Source organism: Parus major, chromosome 2, assembly GCF_001522545.3.
Source record: "Parus major isolate Abel chromosome 2, Parus_major1.1, whole genome shotgun sequence".
Classification (NCBI taxonomy): Eukaryota; Metazoa; Chordata; class Aves; order Passeriformes; family Paridae; genus Parus; species Parus major.
The window spans coordinates 20,993,622-21,014,909 of record NC_031769.1 but is presented as its reverse complement, the minus strand read 5'-3'; the positions used below and the strand labels follow the sequence as shown (position 1 = coordinate 21,014,909).

The window sequence follows — 21,288 nt, the reverse complement described above, 5'->3', positions numbered from 1 at the left end:
CAAGTCCCATAGACACTCACCAGAGTTAGTTAAAAATGATCCATTTCCTAAATTTAGTTCTGCTTCATAGTACTGACTACTCAAAGAACCCCAGAGGATGTTCCCGTTGAGGAATCTCAGTAGCATTTAATAAGGATACCTTGCCCACAGGAAACCTCTGGATCCTTAGGGTATTTGCCTTAGGTTCTGTAATTTCTATGGGAACAGCATTCCTTGTGTGCCAGATGCAGACAATGAATACAAGGAGAGTAGACTTCTTCTTACAGTAGTAGGTATCTTGGTTTGACTTAGGTGCTTGAATGAGATGCTTAGAGTTGTTTCCTTGAACATTTTCCATACAAATTAACTAATTTGCTCTCAGTGGGTGGTGGTATGGAAACAGAACTGCTCTGAATGCCTTATTCAATCAGGGTGAGCTGTTAATCATTCATGATTTATTGTTGACTATCAAAAGAAATCAAGTCATTACATTTAGTATCACGGCACTCACAGAAGGTCACGTGTTGTTGCATGCAAGCTGAATGTAAACTGTACAGAGGTCATGACACAGGGCTGAGTCAGAAAGAGTGCAAAGAGTGAGGAGGTTGGAACAGGTGCAGAGATCACTTTGTTCCTTCAATTATCATTGTATGGTGCTGCAACACTTTGAGTGTCCACAAAGCCTTGTGGTGCATGGGTCCCCATATCAACTTTTTGGGGAGTCACCTGCCAGTCCTTCTGACTCTAACCTGCAGCCTTTATCTCCCATTCTGTCTGGGAAATAGTAAATCATGTTGAGATTTCACTGTCCACACAGGGAAGGGGAGGAACATTGAGGAAGACCTTGAGGCTTGCTAATTAGTTAAAAATCTTGTATGGATGCTTTCTTCTGTTTCTTAGGAAGGTCTGAATTTACTAATATTGGCCATGATTAGCCAAACTCATATGAGTAATATGAGTTAAAAACTTAGCTTAAGTTTCATTGATTGGATAACAGTTTAAAATGTTACATCACTTTTGCACAAAGTTTATACTTAGACATGAGTAAGAAATAAATAAGAAAAACACCATGAAATCTGGATTTGCAAGGCAAAAGTCTAATAAATTCAAGTTTCATTGGGAAGTGTAGGGGAAAATGTTTTTTCCCTTAACAAGGGTAATATCTGTGGATAGAGCTATAAACTTTGTTGCAATCAAAATACATTTTAATGATTTTGGGATGAATTCATGGAAATTAAGATTAATGATCCATTATGGAATTAGAGAAATGGAGACTTAAGAGAAAATGCAGCTAAATTAATCAGACATTAGAGCATCTAATCTGAGTCACTAGCTAGACTGCAGGTAATTGCCTTTTCAGTTACTGTGGCCACAATGTAGCTGACCACAAAATAGAGAAATCTGATTTTCCAACTGCTAAAGTCCTGCATGGTGAGAGCATTATTTCCTTCAATCTCTTTAGAAGTGTTTCTTGCAGAACGATCACATGCAGATGTATCTTGATATTATAGATGGAATCTTCCTGGTGAGTCCCCCTGGATTGTTGTCAGGCATCACTGGTATTGATATACAAGGCAGAGGTGTGGCACATGGCAGATGTTTTTGGAAGCAGAAATTATATGAGAGAGCATTGCCTCCATTGTCTGTGGTTATGGCTGTTTGAAAGGTTTGTAGCTTGTGAACATATGTCTGCACTGTGACCAATTGCCTGTAGAAACACATTTACCTTAGAGTGCACAATCATTTGTTTTACAGTAAACATCAAAAAGGAACAAAGCAATTTCACTGTGGTTAAAGACTAACATGCAGAACATGGTTACAGTGCCCTAATCAATGTCTTATGAGATTAAGTGATTATTTCTTGTCATTTCACCAGACTAACAAAATACAATGTCTAAGATCAATTAAAATAAGTATACTCCCATACTGCTACAGAAAATGGAAGTTAAATTACTTACAGAAATTAAGAATATTTGCCTATTATTTAAATAACCCCTAGTTTGGGGCAACTTTCCTGAAAAAAAATCAAAGCTTTCAATCAGCTTGTGTCCAGAGGATAGTAATGTCAAAGATCATTAGCACCAATTCTGCATACAGGGGTTATAGGAAATGGGGCAGGGGGACAGGGTGAGGGGGTGTTTGTTTGGGGTCTTGTTTTTGTGGGGTTTTTTTGGGGGGGTTTATTTGCTTGTTGGGTTTTTTTGGGGTTTTTTGTTTGTTTTTTGCATTTTTTTTTGTCCAGAGAGGACAGGCCACAATTGTGAAAGCAGCATTAAAATTTTGAAAGTACTATAAAGTGAAGTGGAAGTTCTTCCTATTTGTTTTGGACAGGGAAGAGGTAACAGGTCTAATTTATCTCAAGGAAAATTCATGTTAGACATCCAAACACCTTCAGATAGTCTGAAGTTCTCCATATTTGCTTTTGGAAACTAACAATGGAGGTACAGATTTCAAACAGCTGTTAAAAATGGAATATATAATACTTGTGATCTGAAGGAAGGAGGATAGACAGGATGGCACTTTGACATTATATGTCTTCCACATATAATGAACAGTAGCTATAGAAATAAACAAAAACTTGACATTCAGTATTACTGGGAAGAAGCTGAATGTGGGGTTTTTCATTCTCCTAATTTCCTATGTGATCTAGACATTTCACAGATAGTATGGAATCAAATGCATATTTAGAAAATATGGCTTTGAATAGTATTGTACAAGGGAATAAGTCAATGGCTTTGATTTGTGTATAAAATATAATATTAATGCTGTTATATATTTCATATCTAGTGAGTTTGTGAACTCCTTTTTTTGTTTTTCAGGTGTTCAGCTGTCTGTGATCCAAGACAGAGGTGTAACCATCTTTCAGACTTTTGAGGAAATTGCTTAATTTGAAGCAAGAACTGCAAACTTGATAAAATGGGCTTCTGCAAGGTAAGAAAGGTTTCAGACAGAGGTAAGACTCTTGAAATGGAGTTTAAGCATCAATTTAGGGATTCAAGAGAAAAAAACATGATCATGAAAAGAAATAAAATGTAAGGAAAAAGCAGGGCTTTGGAAGACAGTAGTTCAGTCCCAATGAGGATCCATTACAGGGGCATTAGAAACCAGCTCTACCCTACCTCACTGAGGATTTCTGGGCCAGCAAAGATTCCTCCTCTTTCTTGTTTCAGGGCACTGAACATACCAGCACTCAGTTTAGTATTTCATTAATTCAAGTTATCAAAAAATGGTAATATATGGTAACTAATGACTAACTGTTGAATGCTTTTAAGCTGTGTGTATTCAGTATTTACAAAAGGCTCTTTGTGCATGGCAAAAGGTGGTTGTCCAATCACAGCCACTCAGTGAGGGAAGGATTACTTTCACTGTTAAAATGTTACCAGGCATATCCTTGCCTGGAAAAGTTACATGGACAAAAATTGGGCGTGTGGTAATATTATATATTTTATTCAAATTTAAGTGGGAAAAATGTTTCATTTGTAAAATAAATTGTTTTCATTTGTAAAATAAAGTCCTGAATATTTTTAAAGCCCTGGTGTTCTGTACTATACGTCGCTAAATTCATTTTTCTAACTGTAATGTAAGTAATGATATAACTTAAAATGCAACTATCCAGCAAGGAATGATTATGTTTTCAGAAACAAGACTGAGTTTGTAAAGCTGAAAACTGGCACATTTGTAGTAGGAATGTAGTGACATTACTCTCTGGCTGTCCTCCTTATGAGAATAAACAACTAACCCCAAATCAAATCACAGACAATAAGAGTGTTTTGGACATTTTAAAACATGCTTTTCAGAATAGATTTGCCTTTTAAACACAAATAGAAGCTTGATGCTTACATTAATTTGATTTTTCTCATGCTTCATCCAGGAAGAATAAAATGTCCAGCAACTACAATAGGCACTACTGTGTAGCCAAATATACAGCATAGTTAAAGGAACACTAAATAGTCAGTTTCTGACAGTATAATAATTCCCTTCATGTAGGACAACTCTCATCAATAGAATGGTATCTAAGCTAGAAAAATTCCTTTACAGAATATTATTATTTTCCTGCCCTGACTAACAGGCTGCTATAATAGAACAGGAGTTCTCCTAATACCATAAAGTAGAGGCTCTTCACAGTTGTTTTGATTTATGCTAGAATTGAATGTCATTGAGGAATCATTACAGAACTCCTGCAATCCTTTCCAGCATTTTGCCTACCTGGCTCTTTTTGGAAAATCAAACTTTCCATCTTTAAAGTAAATAGACAAAAAAAGTAGTTTGCGTGATATTCTCTGGTCACAATATATGCAGATGTTGAAGTATTTCTTGTTTCTTGTCTTGTTTACTACTTTTGTTAATAAGTATATAAAAAAAAAGGTTCTTTTTTTAATATTGTTTATAAAATTTTGAAGGCATCGTGCCATCATTTCACAACAGTTTGTCTCTGATATCAAAGTTAGAGTAACATTTCTGTGTCAGTAGTTCAAATACCATGTATCAATTGGTGATATGCTGGCCTGCATCATACAAAAGAATGCATAGATCCAATGTGTGATTTGTGGGATGAGATTTTCTCAACAGAATTTATTTTTTAGAAGCATAAGTAGTTGAAACTTCACCACAAAACCTGAGAGCCCTATTTTTCAAATGCTTTTTTCTGCAGTTTCAGAAACTCATATCTCATGATCAATTTGTTAATAAAATATTGAGACAATTTGACACAAGATGGGGGTTGGATAAGTAAATTTAGACAATTAAATACATGGAAACAGTCTGAAATAATGAGTAGTAAGTATAGTAGAGGATGCTCTCCATATACCTAACTTAACTAATTCAAAAATTATGTTATGATCATGCAAACTACAACTTAAATAACAGAGTTATACTGAAAAGTCTGGTGAATGTTCTATAAAAGCAATGACTCAAAGAAGGATTTAAGGTTTAATTTATTGTACCAATACAATCTCTCATTGTACTGGAGTGCCCAAGAGGCACATTCAAGCCATGGATTTATAACACGTAAGAGAAAGGAATTAACTGTTCTTCAGTCTACAGAATTAATGTCGACAGAACATTTCAAGGGGCCTGTGATCATCTTTCAAACATGTGAAAAGTATTTATGCTTAAAAATTCTAAAAATGATGTGTGAATATAATACAGAAACAATAAAAGTATATCAGGCAAAGGGAATTGGCTACTATCTTAATAAAGAGGGAATTGAATATACCTTCTGAATATATATTTAGTATATGGATAGATAGATAGATAGATAGATAGATAGATAGATAGATAGATAGATAGATAGATAGATAGATAGATAGATAGATAGATAGACAGGTAAGTATTTTCACATAGAAAATATATGTGATGATGCAGAGCTTCACAGAAATGGTAATATCCAAGAGGTATTGTTCTATCTTCAGCTAAACAATGTCTTTGAGGGGGAATGGAGGATAGAAGCAGTTTGCCAATAGGTGTAATAAATTTATGACCATTTGCAAATTTTAGTGTAAAATTTCTGCCCTGGTGACATCAAAGATTGGCTAAAGCTGAGGGTAAGCTGTTGATTTAACCAAGTAACTGATCTAAGGGAAGACAGTATTTTTCAAACACTGGTTTTATGAATCCTGCTAATATATTTAGGGCAAAACCAGTCACCAGACTTTCGATGAAAAAATATTTCAGCTTGAAGGAGATTTACTGGCACCCATATTGTTTCTAGGTGGTTTTGTACATTTTTGGTTGCGAATCAGCTACTGTGTTCACCTACACATTTTTAATATACTCAGGCAATGTGCAGTAGTGATGCCTCAGATTCTTCTGTTGTTGGTTTATTTTACAGATTTAATCTCTTCAGGTTGAAATGACATATTCTCACCCAAATTGTCAGTTTTAAACAAGATATAAGAGATTAGAAGAAAGATTTAGTGATCTTCTCTGATTTCAAATTCACTGATTCTGATTCTTCTCTGATTTCAAATTGTGAAGCTATGTGACTGAACAAACTACAGAAGCCATAGAGAAGTTACAGAATTTTGTATCTTATTAAGTAGATGTAAAACACTGTATGTTTCACTGTTGGGAACGGCGACAAGCACAACACGGACTCTCTTGTGCATTGAACAGGAGAGCGAGGTTTATTACCTCAGATCTTCTTTTATAGACCCATACTTGAAAGTCCAGAAAGGTAAAACTCTTACTGGTTAGTAAACTAACACATTACCCTCATTGGTCAGTGGGGTACACCACCCCTCAACCTTCTCTTGCAAGAAAACAAGGAACAGACAAACAGCACCTGCAAGGCTGTCTTCTATCTCTGAGGATTGTTTTAATTCCTCCTTATGAATTCCCAGGCCACTTTTTCAGGTGAGACTGAGAAAGTTATGTGGCCTGCTTTTCCACAGGCACTATGCTCCCTGCTTCTGCTCATCTTTAGCATCCATAAACTGTACTTCCCCAACTTTCCCACTTTTTAATATCAATTTAGTTGCTTCAGCTCCTAGTGTGATAAAACCAGTTGTTTTTCATTTTCTTTGCATTACTGTATGCAGGCAAAAGAAACTCTGGTAAAAATCGTTCTTCTGTTTTATTTCTACTTCCATTTCTTATCATGATTGCACTGCAGTAGCATTGAGACATTACAATGAGATAACAGAACATTCTGACAAAGCTCTTAGTTCTCTGTATCTTTCACTTAAGGCAAAAGAGTCATGAAAGAACTGCATATACTATTTTTTTTTTTTAATCAATTGACTTTTCTTTAAGATTCTTACTTTAGGTTTTTTATTTTGGTTCCCACTGAAATAATTGGACCAGTCCATTAAGATGAAGACCAGGAAAGCATTTAGGCACACAAGTTAAAGCCCAGTATCCCCAGTAACTGCTGGGAATAGTATTATATATTATAATAATATAATATATTATTCTATATAAATATATCACAATGACTTTTGATAAACATACAATACTTATTAACTCATTATAGTCTGCTTGACTGGCAATGCTAAACTACTCTTTCTAAAGCAATCCTCAATCTAATAAGACTATTTGTATTCCAAAATATTATAAAAATACCGTTCCACTAATATTTTGAGATTACAGGCATGCATGGCAAAAAGGAACAAAAATAATTTCTTCTGGGCAATTATGAGATTAAGTAAATTTGATGTGAATAAAGTGATAGAATATCTACAGAAAAAATCATACAAGCCTACCTGTCTTCTAAGACAAGAATTTTTTATTTAATTTTTTGTAAATTTTACTTCTGTAAAAGTGTGAGCATGTCTACTTTAATACATACTTTGAAATAAGGGTTATGAAGTGCAACTAATTTATTTAAACATTTTAAAGAGTTGTTATTTTCATAACAAGTAATGCCTTCAGATGCTGATAAAAACAATATATTCTATAATAAAACAAATGGCTCATTTCAAACAGTTTAGAATATGAACATACATTCAAAAATCAGAATACTAATTAGGCAAATTTCTGCTTACCAGAGCTATTTCCAAAACATTTCTTAATCGAGTTTGAAACTCATCTTGCTGTTCTGCAGTGCTCAGATGAGAAACTATATCCACTGTAGTAAACTCCTGTTTTCTTTCATGCTAGATGAGTGGTATTTTCCTGGATTAGACTTAGAAGATGGGAAAGGAAGCAAAAGATTATAACAATGTTTTGGTGTAACCTGGTTTCATTCTCACTGTGTATTCAAGAATGGATTCATCCTTAAGTGCAACAGTTACTTCGACCATTCAGCAGCATCTCTAATAAGGTAAAGAGGAATTCCTTTCAGTTTTAGGGGCATAAGTAAAACAACAGTCCCTATAATAGGGAACTTTTTCTGGTGGAAGAATAAAATATTCAGGCTTGTTTTCCCAGGTGACAATGAAATATGCATGCATTCAAGGACTAGTATTATTCCCTTAGGAAAAGGGAGGTGCATGCCAAAGTGCATGCATTTTACTATCCAGTATAAACGAGGCTATTGGAATGGGAAGAAATCCAAGAGAAAGCTATTTGTTATCTCTGACTTACATAAGAGGAGCAAAGTCCAATCATGCTGCATTTCCTTAACCATATTAATTCTGTTCAGGTTTGAATAATTTTTCAGAGTAGTAGACACAAGCCGGGAACAACCTTTCACGGTATGTCAGTACTTTGGGGTTTTCTTTTAAATCAGAGATATTTTATAAATTCACTGATAATTAAAACTGGGATAAATCCAATTAACTTCATATTCTTTTAAATAAACATTTAATTTTTCATTTATTTTGTATATTTGCGCTGAATTGTAGAAAATATAATTTTTATATAATTCAAATGAAATTAAATGAATGACAGAGTTATCAAATGGATAAACAGAGAATACAAATGTTTGTAAGGAAACTCCAAACTTCTGAACTTCTTCCAATATGCTTATGCTCGTGCATTATGAATATTCACTTTGCAATATATGAGATTAATAACTTTACTGATTGTAATAAGTATACATATTTTTCTCTTAAACAAATGATTGTTGAGATTACTGTCCTCAGCTTAAGATTGTGTATTTCTCACTCAAATATTATTTTACAGGAAACTATTTCAATAAATTTAAAATGCCTTCTGAAGATGAAAAGAAGTATTCTGCAGATGGAAATAGTCATGAGATTGCTGCATTCAGCCAGGATCATGAATCTGAAGACAAAGAGTAAGTATTCTTAAACATAGTAAATATTCTGTATTGAAGCTTATTAAACTCCATTACTTTGTTTTATATGTTATTTAATTTTGTATTTTAAATCCTATTTTTACCTTATTTCGTTAGGAAAACCTAGTAAGAGAAAGCTTTGTATCAACGTAAGAGTAGCACTGATCGGCACATTTATTTCATGCAAAAGAACTATTTATTTTCTCCTTTAAAAGGACTAAGTGTCCACAGTAATTACTACAAAAACAATTAAAAAATATGACAAAAATTATGTTGTAATGGAAATATTGGATTAATTTATGTCATCTGCTAAAACTTTTCTTAATATTTTTAGTATGGCAGTGAATCAACATTTTACATACCTTGAAGATTTTATTCCCCATCCACTTTTTTGCGAAAGTTTTCCTCTCTTCTCTTTTGAAATCTATACAGTGCTTTAGTTCACAACTTCCCTGACCAGATAGTGGAACCACCAACCCCATTGGTGTTGTTTCATCCTTGAGAGGGTGAACTGGGAAGAACATGACTTAAATTTATAGAAGTTAGGAGGTGATGCAACTTATATTGCTAAATATTTAAATAGAAACAGCTCAAAAATTCTCAATAAATCACATTCATTTTACACAATTGTTTGCTGTAAAATTATTTCATAATTATAATCAAGATGCATTAATATGTTGAGTTAGTATTTCTGTGAAATGTGGTCCATTTTTAAGTTCACTAGAACTATCACACTTTTTTTAGAAAGACTAAGAAGAAGAAGAAGAAAGGGGAAAAACCTAAGGTGGTCAGCCCATTTACACTGGTAAGGTTTATTCTCTCTGTATGTATGTATGTATATGTACACATGGGCACATTTCAAATTGTAATCAAAAATGGTTACAATTATGTTAGTATCCTGCATATATGAGCTGTCTCTACCAAGTATGTTCATACTACAGAATATTTGCTATAGTATAGAATTAAGGAGTTCTTTTTGTGGATGTAGTTATACTAAAGAAGCTCTCTTATTACAGATACGGATTCTTAGCAGTGTCCCTTAGTAATTTATGAGCTTAAACACATCCATTCCAGATATTTTTTCGTGAAAGACAGGAATTTCCATGTTCAGTCATTTCTTCTGACACAATGAGAAGGGTGACCACATACCTACAATGAGTGTGGTCTTGTTCCCTGAATTACCAAAGTCAGGTACTAATCAAACTGTTTATCCCCATGAGTTCAATCATCTGAGTCAGCAGTAAAGGGCAATTCCATGCCACTGGTGAAAATAAAGATTAAGAATTGTATACTAAAAGGTTCCAGATTCTTTAAAATTTTCTCTGTGTTTTTTAAAAGACAACATTTTCATATTTAATCAAGTAAATCCTAGGTCCTCTTTTAGTCATACTGAAATATTTTATATTTTCTAGGTTTACTGTGTGTAATGTAAACACAGCAATGACGCTGCAAGTAACAGACATAAAACTATAGTACATGATGGTTGCCAGTGCCAAATTTCTTTGCTTTGCCGTATCAGTTTACATTTGTACAATTACATCATATGACTATAATTTACATCAGTAAACTTAGTATTTTACAATACAGGATAAAACCAATGATTTTGTAATAGATGAGCCCAAACTTTTTTAGTTCAGTGGCAAGAGGATTTAAGATTTCAGTACATTTTTATGTTGTCTATGGTACATTAGGGACAGTTTTTCTGACTGCATAATAATGAATTCACAGTAAAAGCAATTATTGTCTTAGTTATCATAATGCCACTAAAACTTCTTATAATTTGAACTTTTAAATGGCAAATTTAAAAAGTGTAAATTTCTTATGCCTTGTTTTTCTATGGCCTTTCTTTCCCAGGTGCAGATACTGCTGCATTAAACTGGAACATCTCTCTAGTTTTGAGTGTTTATAGCATAGAAGTGCTTACATAGAAAGGATTTATTCCTGTAGATTTAAATTGTTTTTAAACTGTATTTCTAAAATGATGAAGTTGTAGTTTTGTGGCAGCAGGTGTGCAATTGATGGCTTTTTCTTTACTTTCTTGGCTTTGTAGACATAGCATTCTGTTAGCATTCTAATACAACAGTTGGAATTAATTTCTCTTCTCACTCACAGTTTCGATACTCCACCTGGTCAGATAAATTATTAATGATACTTGGCACTGTGCTGGCAGTAGCTCATGGAAGCAGTCTCCCTATTGCAATGATCATTTTTGGTGATATGACTGATAGTTTTGTTGCTTCTGGAAACAATAATTTTACAGGTAAGAATATATCTGCTATGACAAGAACAATGGCTCATTTTTAAATAAGAGATAGGAAGAATCACACATCTTTACAGGAGATACTGATGTCAAAAACCACAATGCTATACTATGATGCAAATTAGTAGCTCATGTTCATTGTAATAGAAAGTCACTATGGTTGGGGTGACGTTGCAATGGAAGTCTCCTATAGGCTGCCTGGCCAGGAAGACTGAGCAGGTGAGGTCCTCTATACACAGATTGGAGCAGCCTTGCATTCACAAGCCCTGGTCCTCATGGGGGTCTGCAACCACCCCAATTACTGCTGGAGGAACAACAACACTGGGCATAAGCAATTCAGGAGGTTCCTGGACTGTGTTGATGATAACTTCTTCAAATGTTAGAGGAGCCAATGAGGAGAGGTGCTACACTGGACCTTGTTCTTTCTAAAAAAGAGGGACTGGTGGGGAATGTGAATCTCAAGGGCAACCTGGGCTGCAGTGACCATGAAATGGTGGAGTTTCAGGGCAGCAAGGAGCAAGGACAGCTCCCTATCTATAACTCTCCCTAGCTCACTATCTAGAACCTCAGTAGAGCAGATTTGGAGCTCTTCAAGGACCTGCTTGCTAGAGTACCATGGGATAATATCTTTGAGGAAAGAGGGGCCAAGAAAGCTGGTTGATATTCAAGGATGACCCCCTCCAAGTTCAGTGATGAATTCCAACAAAGAAGTTAGGCAGAAACACCGGGAGACCTTCATGGATGAACAAGGAGACAAACTCAGACTCAAAAAGCAAGCCTGGAGAGGGTGGAAGCAAGGAAAGGTAGCTTGGAATAAATACAAAATACCTGTCCAAGCAGCCATGGATCGGGTTAGGAAAGCTGAAGCCCTGATAGAATTAAATCTGGCCAGGGATGTCAATGGCAACAAGAAAAGCTTCTATAGGTAGGTCAGTGATCAAAGGAAGATAAGAGAAAATGTGGGCCCTCTCCAGAAGGAAATGTAGGACCTGGTTACTTGAGATATGGAATAGGGTGAGGGACTCAATGATTTTTTGCCTCAGTCTTCACCGGAAAATATTCCAGGCACAAGTTGCTGAAGGGAAAGGCAGGGGCTGGGAGAATGCAAAACTGTCTGCTGTGGGAGAAGATCAGGTTTGAGAATATCTAAGGTGTCTGGAGGTGCACAAGTTCACGAGTCCTGATGAGATGCATTTGTGGGGCCTGAGGGAACTGGTGGAGGAAGTTGCTAAGCCACTGTCCATTATATTTGAGATGTCATGGCAGTCTGATGAACTTCCCACTGACTGAAAAAGGGGGAAACATAACCATCATTTTTAAAAAGGGAAAAAGGAAGACCAAAGGAACTCCAGGCCAGTCAATCTCACCTCTTTGCCCAACAAGATCATAAGGCAGATCCTCTGGAAACTATGCTAAGGGACATGGAATATAAGGAGATGACTGATTATAACCAACGTGACTGTTTTAAGGGCAAGTAATGCCTGACAAATTTGATGGCAACAGCTGGGTTACAGATTTGGTGTGAAGGGAAGATCTTGGACATCATCTTCCTGGTCTATCTGCAAAGCATTTGACACTGTCCCAATCAATATCTTTTTCACTAAACTGGAAAGACATGAGTTTGAGAGAAGGATCACTTGATGGATAAGAAATTTTCCTTTGGCTGGAGGGTCACACTCAAAGAGTTGTCCAAGTGAAGACCAATGATGAGTGGGGTCTTCAGGGGTCAGTATTAGCACTTACACTGTTTAGCTGCTTTGTCAATGATGTGGACAATGGGATCAAGTGCACCCTCAACAAGTTTGCCAATGACACCAAGCTGTGCAGTGCAGCTGACATGCTCAAGGGAAGGGGTGCATCCAGACGGATCTAAACAGGCTGGAGATGTGGGTCTCTGATAACCTCCTGAAGTTCAACAAGGCCAGGTGAAAGGTCCTGCATGTGGACTGGGGCAATCTCAACCACAAATAGAGGCTGGGAGAAAAAATATTCAGAAGCAACCCTGAGGAGAATGACTTGAAGGTGTTTGTTGACAAGAAGCTCAACATGAGCCAGCACTGTAGGCTTACCCCAAGAAGAAATGTCATGTCTGCATCAAAAGAGTTGTGATCAGAAAATGGAGAGAGGTGATTCTGCTCTCTCTGCATCTCTCTGGAGTGCTGTGTCCAGCTCTGGGACCCCCAGCAAAAGAATACCTGTTGGAGTAAGTCCAAAGGAGGGCCATGAACATAATCAGAGGGCTGAAGCACCACCCTTATGAGAACAGGCTAAGCAAGTTGGTGCTGTTCACCCTGCAGAAGATTCCTGGGAGACCTTATAGCAGCCTTTCAGTACCTGTAATAGGGCTACAAGAGAGTTGGAGAGTGACTTTTTACAACAACCTGTAGTAATTGGATGATGGATAATGGCTTTGAACTGAAAGAGGGACAATTTAGATGAGATATCAGGAAGAAATTACTCACTGTGAGTATGATGAGAGACTGGAACAAGCTTCCCAGAAATGTTGTGGATGCCTGATCCCTGTAAGTGTTCAAGGCCAGCCTGGATGGGGCCCTGAGCAGTCTGGTCTAGTGGAAGGTGTCCCTGTTCATGGTAGGGGGGTTAGAACTGGATGGACCCCTTAAGGTCCTTTCCAACCCAAACCATTCTGTTCTTCTATGTGTGTATGCTCAGGAAGACTTTTTCATCTCAAATTACAGTGGTGTAGTTTTGTAGTCAGTGGGGTTATGACTAACCCTGTATTAGTAACATTCATTCATGTACATGTTCAAAATTTCCTCCTTTCTTCCAAATCAACTTGATTCAAAAGGAGATATAGCAACTCCAGATATACTGAACAGCATACAGGAAAACTAATTTATTAAGTTTTGCTCTATTAAAAGTATTTACTCTTCTCTTCCTTTCTAAGGAAACATTTCAATGAATTTCACTTCAGATATGCTTGACAAGCTGGAAGAAGATATGACAAGGTAATAAAAAATTGATATTTCCTCCTTTTCTAATGTAGCCACACATTTCTAGTCAAGCCATTCTTCTCCCAAGGATGTTTTCTGCACTTTAATCAACACAAAAGCAATGATTTAATAACATATGTAACTAAAGATTGGCACAAGGAATTATTTGAGGCCCTGGGAAGATTCTTGAACATTCCCAGCTATTCCTAACAATTTCCCTGTAATCTCTTGCTCTGACCCAACCTGCCACATTTCAGAGGTGCTCTGTATGCCAGTGAAATCTACATTGCCTTCATCCTTTCTTCTCTTCCTCTGAATACAGAGAGTAATTTTTACGATAAAAAATTATATTGATTATCATCTGTCACTACCTTGAGCTGTGGTGATTCACTTGCAAAAACCAGTTGAATTGTCAGATAGTACCTACTTTGCTGCCAAAGCATCAAGTGAAGCTAAATCACTCTCTACAGGGACCTGAAGGGAGATTGTAGAAAGATGGGGTTTGGTCTCTTCTCCCAACTAATAAACAACGGGACAAAAGGAAATGACCTCAGGTTGTGCTATGGGAGGCTGGATGTTAGAAAAAATACCTTTGTGGAAAGGGCTGTCAAACGTTGGAACAGGATGACCAGGGAAGCAGTTGAGTGACCATCCCTGGAGGTATTTAAAAGATTTGTGGATGTGAGCCTGAGGGACATTTTTTAGTGATGGACTTAGCAGTGCTGAGTTAATGATTGGATTCAAATATCTTAAAGGTCTCTACCAATCTAAACAATTTTATAATTTTGTGAGATAATCTAGACTGTAGAAAATGCATATTTAGTTTATAAGCTACCTTAAATCTGTCATTCTAGAGCTGGAAACAGCAGAAGACAATAGCCAGTAGGTACTTCTGCTACAAAACTCCATAAAGAAAAGATCAAATGAGAAGAAACATAAGCTGCTAATAAATATGTTTTGTTAAGAGGCTTTATTAACCATTGTCCGTACACTTGGGTTTACGCAGGATGTCTAAAGCTTGTGTGTTTCTTGTACCACCTCAGTATTTTTCTTCAGGTTAAACTCTGTTCTTCATTAGATACTGAAAATTGTCTGATGTATTCCTCAAGGCAATTGTCTTTTCTGAAGAGAAGGAGGAGATAAGGCATTTTCTGTAGTAACTCTTGCTGTTTTTTTTGAAGTGCATTATAATTTTGGGTAACAGTGGATTGTAAACTTATTTAGATTCAGTAGTTAATTTTTGCGATTAAAAACCCATGAATATTTGCACCAAAAAACCCCAAACCAAAACATACCTGAGCATCTCTTTACTGTTAAATAAACGAACAAGTTAGGAAAAGGCTGTTCCTTAGAAATGAAGAACTTGGATGTAATGAGAATGAATTGACAGGGAATTTGAAATTATGCTTTATAGGAGAGTTTCTTGCTCCTGCAACATTTCTTTCAGTCTCTGACATGAATGTAATGCCTACAAACCTTCAGTGGAATATACCTGTTCCCAGTGATTTGAAAACAATTTTGAAGGCAGAATTGCAAATAATAATGCAAATAATAATAATGTTGGGTGTTATAATAAATAATAAATAGGGTGTGGGTGAAGTCACCCTAACTGTTCTATGATTAGTAAATACTTCATGCCTAGTTGCACAACATTTTCAAAATCTGTCTTGTGTTTATTCTAAAATAACTTTAAAAATAGTAACTAAAAAACTGCTACATGTGAAATTTTAGAATTTGTTTTGCCCATTATTTAATTGGTGAGTGATCTCTCCCTGTCCTTATCTTGACCTACAAGCTTTGAATTATATTTTTGTCTTCTGAATCTAGCTGAGGAAGGGAAAATGGTAGTGTCCTCAGTGGGCACCTGGAATCCAGCCAGGGTCAAACCACCATAAATTAGCTCTGAAAGTACAAGCAAGAATAAAAAGCAGCCCTAGTTCTCTTTAGAAACAAATTGTTTACTAATAAATGTATTGCTAACAACACAGGAATAGGTGATCTTTTCCAAAGTTTCTAGATAGAGCCTTGAGTTGTCATTTTAACTGGTGTTACAAAGCTCTTTGCACCAACTCCTTGTTTCTCTAGGAACGCCTGCCAGCAGGTCAAATAATGATAGAAACTGTTTGCAAGGACAGAGTTCTCACACATGTGTGTTCAAGTACTGAACTATACATGTGGACTTAGTTGAGTTTGTTACTCAGTTTGCCTAAACTCCAAAAGAAAAAGAACTATTAGTTTACAATGCAATGTGCATTTACTCTCTGATAAATTGCAGCAGTGAATTTACAGAATATATTTCATCAGCATGGAATCTGGCAAAGATATAAGCCCTTTGGATACAATTTCTCAATAAACAAAATCCAAACATAAATCAATTCTTTGAAGTTATGTAGCATCATAAATTGTCTAAAGTAATTACTGCTGAATTTAGAATTGGTATTCTTGGGTTAAGTTTGAGAGGCTGATTTTTTTGGTTGTGGAGTTTTAATGGAGCTGAATGTGACAGAGGTCAATATTCAATTATCCTGCATTCTGTTAGGCATTAACCTGATTTTATTAAAGAGTTTTGATTAAGTGAATTTCATAATGAGTATAGTTTCAAAGTCCCTAACTAAACTGAATGATATTATAGCCACAAGAAAGATTGGAATAAAATTTGAGAAGTTTAATTTGTAAAGCCATTATCTCTTAGAGCAGAGCATTTGCACACAGTTTCCTGCAATTTGCTCCTGCTGAGTTTCATGTTAAACTTCTATAAAATCAGTATGCATAACTTAGTAAAAGAGTGAAGGTCACAAGAGTTCAGAAAAGCTTTTTCCTTATAGTTTACTTTTATGTAGATACATTATTCTTATAGTTACAGGTAATATACATCATGAATATTTAATCATTGATTTTGGTTGTGTTTTACAAATGAAATCCATTAAGTTACTTTTTTTTTTTATTCAGCTCTGGTGTAAGATCAATTATAAGTGATTCTGATGTCAATTCTTCATCAAACCAAAATTGATTTTATGCTTTTTTAAAAAGTTTAGAGCTGTGACTCAGATCTACTTCCAGTTTGAGAAATATTGTTGTTCACATACTCCTGGTTTGGATTTGACACCCTGCTCATAGCACAGGCTGAATTAATGTAAAAATAAAATATCAGTTATGAATAAAAGAGCCAAAGAATTTCTGATCTAATGGTATTTGCATTCTGTAGATGTACATATAGTAATGCTGTATTCTCAAATGAGGAAATATTTGCTGCATCATGGATTTATTTATTTATTTATTTATTTACATGGGCATATGATTTAAATGTGTGTACAATATAGATACATGTGATTTGGTCTGTCTATGTGTGTTAAAAATACTAGGCAGTTTTTGGACAAGACATATTTAAGTGAAAAGGGTATTGTATCAGAAATACTGTTCTAAAAGAATCTTATGAGAAAATACCTACTACTTTTTTGAGAAAAGATAATTCTGGCATTAAGTGCTGTTCATAGAAAACCCAGCAAGTTTTACAGTGAAGTGTAAGTTTTAGTATAAGCATATAAACCCTAATTCATGTCAAACAGAAAAAGTAAGCGTCATGCTAAATTCACACTAGCAAGGTAATTAAACCAATTTTAACCTGATTTCAGAAAATCTTACTTTTTTTTTTTTTTTTTTTTTTTTTTTTTTTTTACAGATATGCATACTACTATTCTGGAATAGCAGCTGGTGTTCTTCTTGCTGCTTATATTCAGACTTCGTTCTGGACCTTAGCAGCAGGTCGGCAAATAAAAAAAATTAGAGAAAAATTTTTTCATGCAATTATGAGGCAGGAAATTGGATGGTTTGATGTAAATGATGTGGGAGAACTTAACACTCGTCTTTTAGAGTAAGTATACCTTACTTACACTATACCTTCCTCAATGTTATTTTATCTTGTTAAACATGCAGGACTTAGAAATTTTTATTTTTAAATTAAATTATTTCAATGTGAGACAAAGTTTTCAAATTTCCTCATGGAGAGTCTCAGGGACTGAATTTCTAATACTTCTGATACAGGAGTGCCATAAAGATGTCAGAAAAGCTTTTATTTTAAGTTCCCTTGAACTCTGAGGATAACTAAAGCCCAGCCTATGGTATTACCACCATGAAGAGAAAACTGTTCATTTCTGGGCACACTGAGGACTGAAAAAGGTGCCCACTCAGCCCAGCAATGTGAACAGCTTTAACTGCATAACATTGCCTACAAGAAAGCCTTTATCTTTTATTTCCAATAGCTCAAGCAGATCGAAAATTTGGAATTAAGAAAGTGAGTTTAGTTTTGTACTACAGAAAGAATTTAAACGTTTTCAGACAAAAGCAAGTTTATAGCATTACAGTTTCACAAGAAATGCAAAATTTTCCTTTCCCACACTACATAATGCTTTACCTTGAAGAAAACTGTTATTTGGAGCAGCAATTGAATAAAGAAGATTGTATTCCTCACATAACAAAACTAGAAACCTTCCTTGTGCTTTCTACAATTTTTTTTCCTCTCTGTATGTAATTTGTTTTTCAGTGATGTCTCCAAGATTAATGATGGAATAGGTGACAAGATTGGATTGCTTGTTCAAGCACTAACAACATTTGTGACAGGATTTATTGTTGGTCTCATAAGAGGGTGGAAATTAACCCTTGTAATACTAGCAGTTAGTCCTGTCCTGGGACTTTCAGCAGCCCTTTGGGCAAAGGTGAGTTAACATATGTACAGTGTCAGGTTATATATTAATGGCAGGTAATGAAATAAATATACATAACTGTAAGTCTTAGTATTAGAATGTGTTGCTTAGGGCAAATATAACTTTAGATAACACTTATGTATATAAGCTCTTAGGTGAACTATGTATCAGTACCCTCTAATGCAAGTCAGATGGGGCTCTGAGCAACCTGGTCTAGTGGAAGGTGTCCCTGTCCATGGCAAGGCAGTTGGTACTACATACCTTTAAGATCCCTTCCAAGATCATTCTACAATTCAATAATTCTATGTAATTTGAATATTATAATTCCCATAGTTTGGGAAGACTTGTTTGATTTGAAGTTGTTTCTGCTACTATAGCACATACAGAGAGGGAAGCAAGATGTGTAGAATCCACACCTGTAACTCTTTAACTTACATCTGTATAAGTACTTTTTCTCTTGGAAAGAATAATTGTGCTTCCTGGAAAATAAGAGAATAAATTAGAAAAAAACCTTTGTCTCAGACACAGAGTGTTTTTTCATAATTACTAACAGATGTGGTAAGAAATTCTATACAGACCTAGATGAGAGAAGGAACAAATTTCCATGGGACTAGAGGGACTTATATTTTTTAAGTCTTCAGATTTTTATGGTATTTTATTTCCCTTATACTTCAAAGATCATGAAAACTTTCACTGTCTGGAGTGGGTATATTGCAGAAAAGGTAGGAGTAGAGACATATGTGCCATGTATGTCAACTGGCTGAGTCTTCACAGACTGTGGCCACATCTTTACAGTCTAAGCTATAGGGCCCTCTTCTAAGGTAGCCAGAGATGAGAACGAGCTAAGGAGGTCTGCGAGGGGAGAGCTGCACCAGCTAACTCTTATCTCTTGCACTCGGTGAAAGCAGAGTGGAAAGTCCAGGCCTTAGTTGTTTACAATGTGGAATGTGGAATTATTTGATTGAATTCACAGCATATTTTAGAATTTGGAAGTTGGACATTCTGCACCCATGCCTAATATTGTAAAAAGGCTTCATATTGGAAGATATTAACTGTGATAAAAGCCATTATGAGTGCTTGAGCTTATTCTGGTTTTTGTATGTCAAAATATTTGATTCTGTATTAGGTTCTCTCTGCTTTCACTGACAAAGAACAAGCTGCATATGCAAAAGCAGGTGCTGTTGCAGAAGAAGTTCTGGCAGCCATCCGTACTGTAATAGCTTTTGGAGGACAGGAAAAAGAAATTAAAAGGTAAGAGCAATATTTGCTTTCATCAGTAGATTTAAAAACATTCACTTCAAACGGTTTGAGATTTTCTTGGATATTTTCTCTTGAAAGTTTTGTGCTTTCTGAATTTTTAGTTAATAAGAGATTGTTAGAGACTGTTACAAGGTTTGCTACATGTTGAAGCACAATCAGTTATTTTTCTAGAGTTGATGTTGTCTCTGCATTAAAAGGTATGCAAGCTACTTCAAATATTGTACTGTGAGAGCTTTGGACAAAAGAAGACCCTGCTCTGTGAAGAGATGATTATATCCTTGGTAATCTAAATTGATTACTCAGTAGTTGTGAAGGTGCCAATGAACAGTATTTCTATTTCCACTATACTGTAAAATAAAAATCTTGTGATATATTTTAACCTTTTATCTTGAGTGGCTCACAATCAAAGTTCAATGATCTGCAGGTTATTTAAGCAACTTAAATGCCAGTCCCTAACCTGCAATGCCCTTTTATTTCTATATACCAAGCTGACTAATGTCATTAGTCATTTTGTCAAATGGCATTTTTAGGGATTACCTTAGAATGTCCATGCCTGACTATACCTTTATACAGTCTTAGGGTTAGATATTTTATGTACCTAACTGCTGGACTTTATAAACATTCTTTTTCTAACCCATCCACAGAGCTGTTGTGGTGTCTGCCATGGTACAAGAGTGAGTCTATTTTGAACTTCTATCTTTCCTCCAGATACCATAAAAATTTAGAAGATGCTAAACGGATTGGAATAAGAAAGGCTATTACAGCTAATATTTCTATGGGTGCTGCTTTCTTACTGATATATGCATCATATGCACTGGCATTCTGGTATGGAACTACTTTGATCTTAACTGATGATTACACTATTGGCAAAGTTCTTACAGTAAGTATTAATGAGTAAATTCTCAGTCATAGTGAGAAATAATAAAGAACAAACATTAAAGTGTGTAATGAGAATTATGTCCCAAAATTGGCAAAGTAGCATCCCTTCTTAACAAGAAGATTCTCACCATGAAAGCCTCCATGTTGTTTCTATAGGATCTCAAAATCTATATGAACCCAAATAAAATATATATGATTTCCAACTGTTCATATATATTTTCTAATTTTCATAAAATCAGACTGATACAGAAACAGTGAAATCAAAAACTGAAGTACAATACCTCCCTTTCTAGTTGCTATTTGCTTTCTGAGGGCTGAATGTATTTTGAGGATGAAGAAACAAATACATATTTTTTAGCTGTTGTGCAGTCTAAGTAGGTAGTTTTCTTAATGTATTGCGATAAAAATATACTTGTGACTAGGAAATATGTCACCATCTAACTGAAGGAAGAAAACCATAACACTTAAGTCATAACTTAAATTCTTCTCTTGATGTGGGAACCATTCTAATTTTGTATGGATTATGAAATAAACAGGGTAAGGGGTAAGAATAACTTGTTACCCATGATGAAGCCC

General features: G+C 35.4%; 2 protein-coding genes across 3 annotated transcripts in view; one reads left to right on the top strand and one right to left on the bottom strand.

The window, feature by feature from the left end:
* Positions 1–21,288, bottom strand: part of LOC107215556 — a gene marked incomplete at its 5' end in the record, with an annotated part of 821,761 nt that overhangs the window by 717,904 nt on the left and 82,569 nt on the right. The gene's annotated exons all lie outside the window — the stretch shown is intronic.
* ABCB1 (ATP binding cassette subfamily B member 1) overlaps positions 1–21,288 on the top strand; it is a 48,032-nt gene that overhangs the window by 4,007 nt on the left and 22,737 nt on the right. For both annotated transcript variants that reach the window (XM_015615657.2, XM_015615665.3), the window contains exons 2-11: positions 2,799–2,910; positions 7,579–7,741; positions 8,545–8,659; positions 9,404–9,464; positions 10,772–10,919; positions 13,828–13,888; positions 17,553–17,744; positions 18,414–18,585; positions 19,700–19,824; positions 20,542–20,713. In XM_015615657.2, coding sequence (XP_015471143.1) covers positions 8,568–8,659; positions 9,404–9,464; positions 10,772–10,919; positions 13,828–13,888; positions 17,553–17,744; positions 18,414–18,585; positions 19,700–19,824; positions 20,542–20,713 — 1,023 coding nt within the window. In that variant the 5' untranslated portion in view covers positions 2,799–2,910; positions 7,579–7,741; positions 8,545–8,567. The remainder of the gene's footprint in view (positions 1–2,798; positions 2,911–7,578; positions 7,742–8,544; positions 8,660–9,403; positions 9,465–10,771; positions 10,920–13,827; positions 13,889–17,552; positions 17,745–18,413; positions 18,586–19,699; positions 19,825–20,541; positions 20,714–21,288) is intronic.